General features: G+C 37.1%; 1 protein-coding gene across 2 annotated transcripts; it reads right to left on the reverse strand.

Moving 5' to 3' along the window:
- Positions 1–1764: 1764 nt before the first annotated feature.
- On the reverse strand, positions 1765–4452 carry LOC114365068 (uncharacterized protein PB18E9.04c-like). 2 transcript variants are annotated; one of them, XM_028321519.1, is made up of 6 exons: positions 4102–4452; positions 3814–3999; positions 3426–3602; positions 2968–3276; positions 2719–2780; positions 1765–2058 (listed from the first exon to the last, which is right to left on the reverse strand). In XM_028321519.1, exons 2-6 carry the CDS (start codon positions 3949–3951, stop codon positions 2031–2033), a joined length of 714 nt encoding a protein of 237 aa, XP_028177320.1. In that variant the 5' UTR covers positions 3952–3999; positions 4102–4452; the 3' UTR covers positions 1765–2030. The 2 variants fall into 2 exon arrangements, with proteins under 2 accessions (XP_028177320.1, XP_028177319.1); XM_028321518.1 differs by having other exon boundaries at positions 3814–4452.
- Positions 4453–6324: the final 1872 nt, after the last annotated feature.

Raw genomic sequence — 6324 nt, forward strand, 5'->3', positions numbered from 1 at the left:
ACCACCACAATCAACATTAATATTTTAATGAAACCCCAAATTGTTATTGTTTGACTTTCAAATGCTTTAGAAGCACATAATATTATAACATATTAATTACCTACTAGTTTGAATGTCAAAAGTTCACAACGATTGGTTTGGGTTTATGCCGGTCGGTCTTTTGTTAGTTAGNGCGCTGAATATTGTGTGCGGATTGGCTTGTCGTACAGGGGTACTACACGGTAAAATAAATCTCGGAGGCGAAAGCAGGATAATCATTACATTCGGCCATCCGTCACCGTGATGCCTGCAGCAGAGCTAAGATGCGCGTCGTGATAAACTGCTATCGCGGCGTTATATCGATTTTGACGTCACTATATCGTTTTATCTACCGGCGCTAACATGGCACCCCGAAAATTATCATGTCATCTGTCAAAATGTGATAGTGATAGATTTTTTTTTTGTGATAAACCTGGCAAACCCTAACATGAAGCGCTAACTATATCATATTTTGACATTAGGATAGGATAGGATGTGGTGTTTTTATCGTCCTCGATCCTTGCCCACGATAGGAGATTAACTTTTTGCAAGCTACTTTAACTCTATTTATTTATCATTTACAATGGTAAATGACATTTAATTTTTACGACTAATTTGAGGTTAGAAAAATTCAAAGAAAGGAATCTAGCACCTTAGTGATACTTTTACTTCTAGGTGGAGATTGAGTTCTAGTTCAAGAGTTTATCAGAAGCAGCATTTTGTAATTATTGCAATGGATGTGAGGCGAATCTGGCGACAGTTCATAATCGCTAGCTGCAAAATATTAGTGCTCCTACAGTCCCACCCACATATTATTACATTACTTACCTTGTAAAATAACCATTAACTTACTTAGATAGGCAGTCAACAGTTACATCAGACAATACATACCTATTAAGTTGCAAATGACGTGAGATACCCCACAGTGTTTAGCTTGATTTAAGTACCTACTGTCATCTGTAGGGTCAAGGAGGCAACAGTGACTCGGTCGGCTACAGTGGCTCAGTCATGTTTCGACCTGAAGGCATAGGAATATATATTTGTCTCTTTTACCGATTCAAAGGTCTTGGTACCCGAACACGTTTAAATAAGTTTGCTCNACTTCCCAGGCTCAGAGCCTGCCCGAAGAAGTGTGGCAGCAGGCTTTGAAGAAAAATACCGTGTGCCCGGAATTTTAGGGTTAATTGACTGCACACATGTTAAAATCTTCCCGCCACCTGGGCCAGAAGGCGCACAGTACAAAAATGTACGGAAAGGAGCACATACACTCAATGTGCAACTGGTAATGATTATTTATTATGTCTGCTTCTTAAAGAAAATTAAAATCCTTACATAAATATAAATAAAATTCTTGTCTAACAAACAAAACTTTTGTGTGTACCTATATTCAATAGGTTTGTGAATCAGTTAGGTTGTAAACTGGGCACAGCTAGTAATCTATTTAATAATTATGCTACTTATCGACATTTACTTTTTGTATTACAGATAGCCGATTCAGAGTGCAGGATATTACATGTGAATGGTACTAGGTACCCAGGGAGAGTGCATGATGCATTTATTTGGGCTCACAGTAATGTGAAAACTGAAATGAAGAGATTGTATGATGGAGGAATAGGAAGTTACTTCCTTTTGGGTAGGTCTTTGGAGATAGTAATGAAAATCCGATTCAAGTTAAAAATCATATCAATATGATTATTTTTTATTTAACAATCAGACTCAGAATGACATTGCCATAAACCCTTGTAATATGTAATTAACTAATTCAACAGTTATAAATCATTTATTATTAATTATAACAATCAATGTTCAGTTTAAACATTCTTAACATAATATAACATTAACATAAAAAATTTTGCCAACAAACAAATGTGACATTTATTTTAATCACTGATATAAAAATCAACATTTTTTTTATATGAAGCTTTATTATCTAATCAGTCTTAAGCATTATTATTCAATCAGTCTCATAAGTTAACATAAAATGTTGTGTTTGACACAATCTTGTGAAATCACTAGAGCTGTCTTCTGCGGCTGATTTTCCTGAAACATAAATAAATATTATTTTCTTTATTGTTTATAGGTGACTCAGGATACCCATTGGAGCCTTGGCTCATGACCCCTGTTCTCCACGCTGAGCCGGGATCGCCGGAACAAAATTATACGGACTGGCATTGCCAAGTTCGTAACGCAGTGGAGCGCACTAATGGGTACCTAAAAGGAAGTTTAAGGTGTCTGGGCATCGACAGAGTCCTACACTACGCGCCGGAGAAGGCAGTGGAAATTGTTTATGCCTGTTGCACAATATACAACCTCATGAAGCATTTTGGGTAATATTACATTATATGTATACTCGTACAAATAAATTATGTAATTCATACACTGGATTATATTATTATATGTTTTGTTTCAGAGTGCCATTAGAAGAGGAGCCACAGGAGGAGCATGTCCCCAATGTACTCCAAAATGTAAATCATGCTCAACTTCTCAGTCACTCACGTGCCAGAAGGGCAGCGATAATACAAAATTATTTTTCCACAATATAAAACACAAGATAAAAGTTTTATTTACTTTGGCTAATAATCAGTGAAAGGCATTGGGTTGAAAGAATAAGTAATTTACAATCGACTCTCTTAATCCTTCATAATTTTGGAATGATTGAAAAATACTAATTTATCTACCTATTAATATATTTTTACTTACATTAAAAGCCGGTTTTGTTCTGCTTTCAGTATGTTGCTTTGTCGCAACTCTTGATTTAATGACTGAAAATAATATAATGTTAGTTATATTATTTTGTTCTGCTATTTTTTATTATTTAAACTAATTTCGATTCCAATACTAAACATATATTTCAGTCAATTTAAAAACTTAAATCTCATAAACATATCTCTAAAATAATACAATTAAAATTATTTGTTTTAACAACCAATTCAATAAACAAAAACTTACTTTAATAAGGCTATTTAATTCCAATTGTGCAGCCAGAAATCGGTCAGGAGGATGGCTAGTTCTCACACGCCTTTTGTTTTTTGGCTTTGGCCCTGTGGAAGATGGCGGTGGTGGAATAGGTGCTGAGGATGTCGAGGAACATGGTAAAACGGGGACAGACAATGGAGCGCTAGTAGATGGAGTGGGGATAGATGATGATGTGCTAGTAGATGGAGTGGGGACAAATGATGAGGTGCTAGTTGATGGAGGAGATGGAATGGGTAATGATGATATTTGTGCGGCCGTTCCCACAATCTGCAATCGATGAAACTGAAAACATTTTTTTTATAAGTTACAACATTTAATAGGTAGTTACTTAATTCACAAGAACAACAACTTTTATTCTGATGACTCATATTCAAAGTAGATACATGTTACATTAATTATTAAACTAGACATCAATGTTTTAAATTACTTACTCCAATAGGCGATTCAGGGAGTCCAACACCCATCGCCATCTCTTTTCCAATTGTTTGAAGTATTAGACTAGAGTTTTCGGATAGCTCGGGGATGGGGACAGAATTCCCGGTTGTATTGGCGGCTTTGTTTAAAGCACCGCCTTCTGCTCGGGCTTTCCGTTTTTGATCCCTCCAGCACTAAAATACCAAATAGTGATTAGTTCATAGCACTACTCAAAATTTAAACAATGTCGTGTATAGCAGCTTTAACTAGAGTGCAAATTTATTTGATGTACATTATTGTAATGCAAATACTTTGTGATAACTATTACCTATAATATATTCTGTTGCTGTACTTAAGTAAATAAATAAATACAAAACAGGAATAGAGTTGGTTTAAGGTACTCACTGTCTTCCACTGCTCCACAGACCGACTTGGCCCCAATTCATCCAACGCTGCCTTTAAATCTTCCCACTGGCGCTCTATTTGAGCAGCTCCTTGTGGAGTTTTATACTCCCCGGCTGCGAAATCCTTATTTAACAGCATAAATATTGACACAAATGAGAAAGTTGTGCCTTATTACTTCTTATTTTCCTGAAAGATCGTGATGATAATATTTTTAAAAATAATTTGTATTAAGAATAGAAAACGGTTTATTGAAATTTCGATAATTAAAGGTGAAATCTATTTACTTACGTTTTTGTAGCCATTTTTACCGCTAATGTAATTATTTCTAATGCAAACTTTTGAAAACACTTGATGTTAGTTATCTGACGTTACGTTTTTTTTTTCCAAACTTTCGTGGCTTGGGAAACTGTGTTTAGTCCTAATCGGTAGTAGAAATGAACACTCATCTGTGGAAATGAACGAATGAGCTAAAATATTTTAAGGTTGGCCAACATAATAACGCAAATTTTTCTTAATATGGCAACAATTGGGTTATCACGTGATAGCGGGTTGATAGACTTATCTGTCGATGGTCCCATGTTAGGGAAAACGATAAAATTATCTACGTGATCGAATATTGTCATATCATATCATGTCATTGTCGATGCGCGCATCTTAGGCCTACTGGCATACACGTCTCATAAAAATTAAATCATTACATTCGGCCTGGTATTCGCGTCTAATAAAGATATTCTGAAATCATTACCAATAATTTTTGAAACAATACGAATCATATTTAAACAACTTTTGACAACTTGCAAATAATAAGTTATACATGTGCAAATGTTTAAAAAAAAAGAAGAAGAAGAAAAAATCCTGAATTTTATTTGTTGTACTTAAAAACTAGTCCTAAGTAACTTAGGTATTATGCACACCTGGTTGGGTACAGCAATCTATACATACTAACTTAATAGAGTATAGTTACTGTTAANCCATGTTCCATAGTAGTGGCGATAGGACGCCTCCTTGAGGGCATCCTCTGACAACCTCTGCTCTGGTAGTCGTGTTCGCCACCACCTGAACCGCCCTTTTACTAACTAGTTCAGTGACCCAGCTTCTTACGGCTGGTTCTACGTTGAATTGTTCCAGGGCGTGGTTTATGCTGTTGTGCATAGTTTTATCAAACGCTCCTTCTATGTCTATGAAGACAGCAAGAGTTGACGCTTTGTTTGTGATGGCCGACTCTATTTTATGTACTACCATGTGTAGAGCCGACTCTGTTGATCTGCCTTTCCTGTAGGCGTGTTGTTGGGGGTGTAGTGGTTTGCTTTTCAGCACGCCATCCCTGAGATGTCGGTCTACCAATCTTTCTAGTCCTTTTAGTAGGAACGATGTTAGACTAATTGGTCTGAAGGATTTTGCCTGTGTGTAGTCTTCTTTTCCCGGTTTCGGTAAGAAGATTACTTTTGCTTCCCTCCATGGCTTGGGTATGTATTTGAAAGCTATGCATGCCCGGTATATCTGTACTAGGTACTTTAGTATTTGGGCTGTTTGCCATTGTAATAGCGCTGGGAAGATTCCGTCCAGTCCTGCGGATTTAAAGGGTTGAAAGCTATTTAGCGCCCATTTTACTTTATCCGCTGTTGCTATACTATTGGCGATTTTCCACTCTTCGTTTGTCGGTGTGCTTTGTTGTTCATCCTGCCACCTTGCGATCGATGTGATCTTACAACCCGGAAAGTGTGTTTTTAGCAGCATTGTGCTTGTTTCATCTTCCGTGTTCGTGTAGGTGCCGTCTTCCTTCTTTAGGAAGCCCAGGAGATTGAGATCACCTTTTGATAGGATTTTCTTAATCCTAGCAGCCTGGCTTGTTGAGTTTATGCTACTACAGAAATTGCGCCAGTGTTCTCTACTACGGAATCTGATCCGCTTCTTGTAGTGCTTCTGTGCTTCTTTGTATTTGTTCCAGTCTTCATTGGTTCTGGTGTTTTTCGCTCGGTTGAAAAGTGTCCTGAGTTTTTTCCGAAGGCGTTCAAGTTCCGGCCCCCACCAGGAACCTTTGTTCGCAACTTTGGGAGTAACTTCTAGGCATGACTCTACGTAGCTTTTCGTTAGAGCAGTTGTGAGGTATTGTATGTTTAGCTCTATATTGTTAATGCTAAGTGTTACATCTGTCATTTGTGTACCGTCTAGTGTTTTGGTTAGTATTTTGTTATACCTTGTTATATCGGTTTTACGGGGGTTACGATATGGAACAGGGTCAGTTAGTTTCATTTTTATTTGGTAACATATGCGTCGGTGGTCCGCAAAGGATGGCTTGTTTGACACATGCCAGCCTTCAATCAGTTCCGCCGCCTCATGTACCACAATGTACTACAATGTACCACATTCTGCAAATAAATAATTTGAATTGAATTGAAAAAAATGTGTTGCCAGCGTCAGATCTATTATAGTTTGGTACCTTGAACTTACGAAGGTGGGTTCAGCTCCTTTGTTCATAATATTCAGGTTCGATTGGAATAATTTTTTTTT

The sequence above is a fragment of the Ostrinia furnacalis genome, unplaced genomic scaffold (assembly GCF_004193835.3).
Source record: "Ostrinia furnacalis isolate ACB-3 unplaced genomic scaffold, ASM419383v2 OfSCF7552, whole genome shotgun sequence".
Classification (NCBI taxonomy): Eukaryota; Metazoa; Arthropoda; class Insecta; order Lepidoptera; family Crambidae; genus Ostrinia; species Ostrinia furnacalis.

What these genes read in the sequence shown, in the direction of transcription:
- LOC114365068 (XM_028321519.1), bottom strand. Translation starts at nt 3,951, where the DNA reads ATGCTGTTAAATAAGGATTTCGCAGCCGGGGAGTATAAAACTCCACAA. An exon ending in CTGTGGAGCAGTGGAAGACA is followed by an intron (nt 3,603 to 3,813) that starts GTGAGTACCTTA and finishes TTGGTATTTTAG; the next exon opens with TGCTGGAGGGATCAAAAACG. An exon ending in AATTAAATAGCCTTATTAAA is followed by an intron (nt 2,781 to 2,967) that starts GTAAGTTTTTGT and finishes TATTATTTTCAG; the next exon opens with TCATTAAATCAAGAGTTGCG.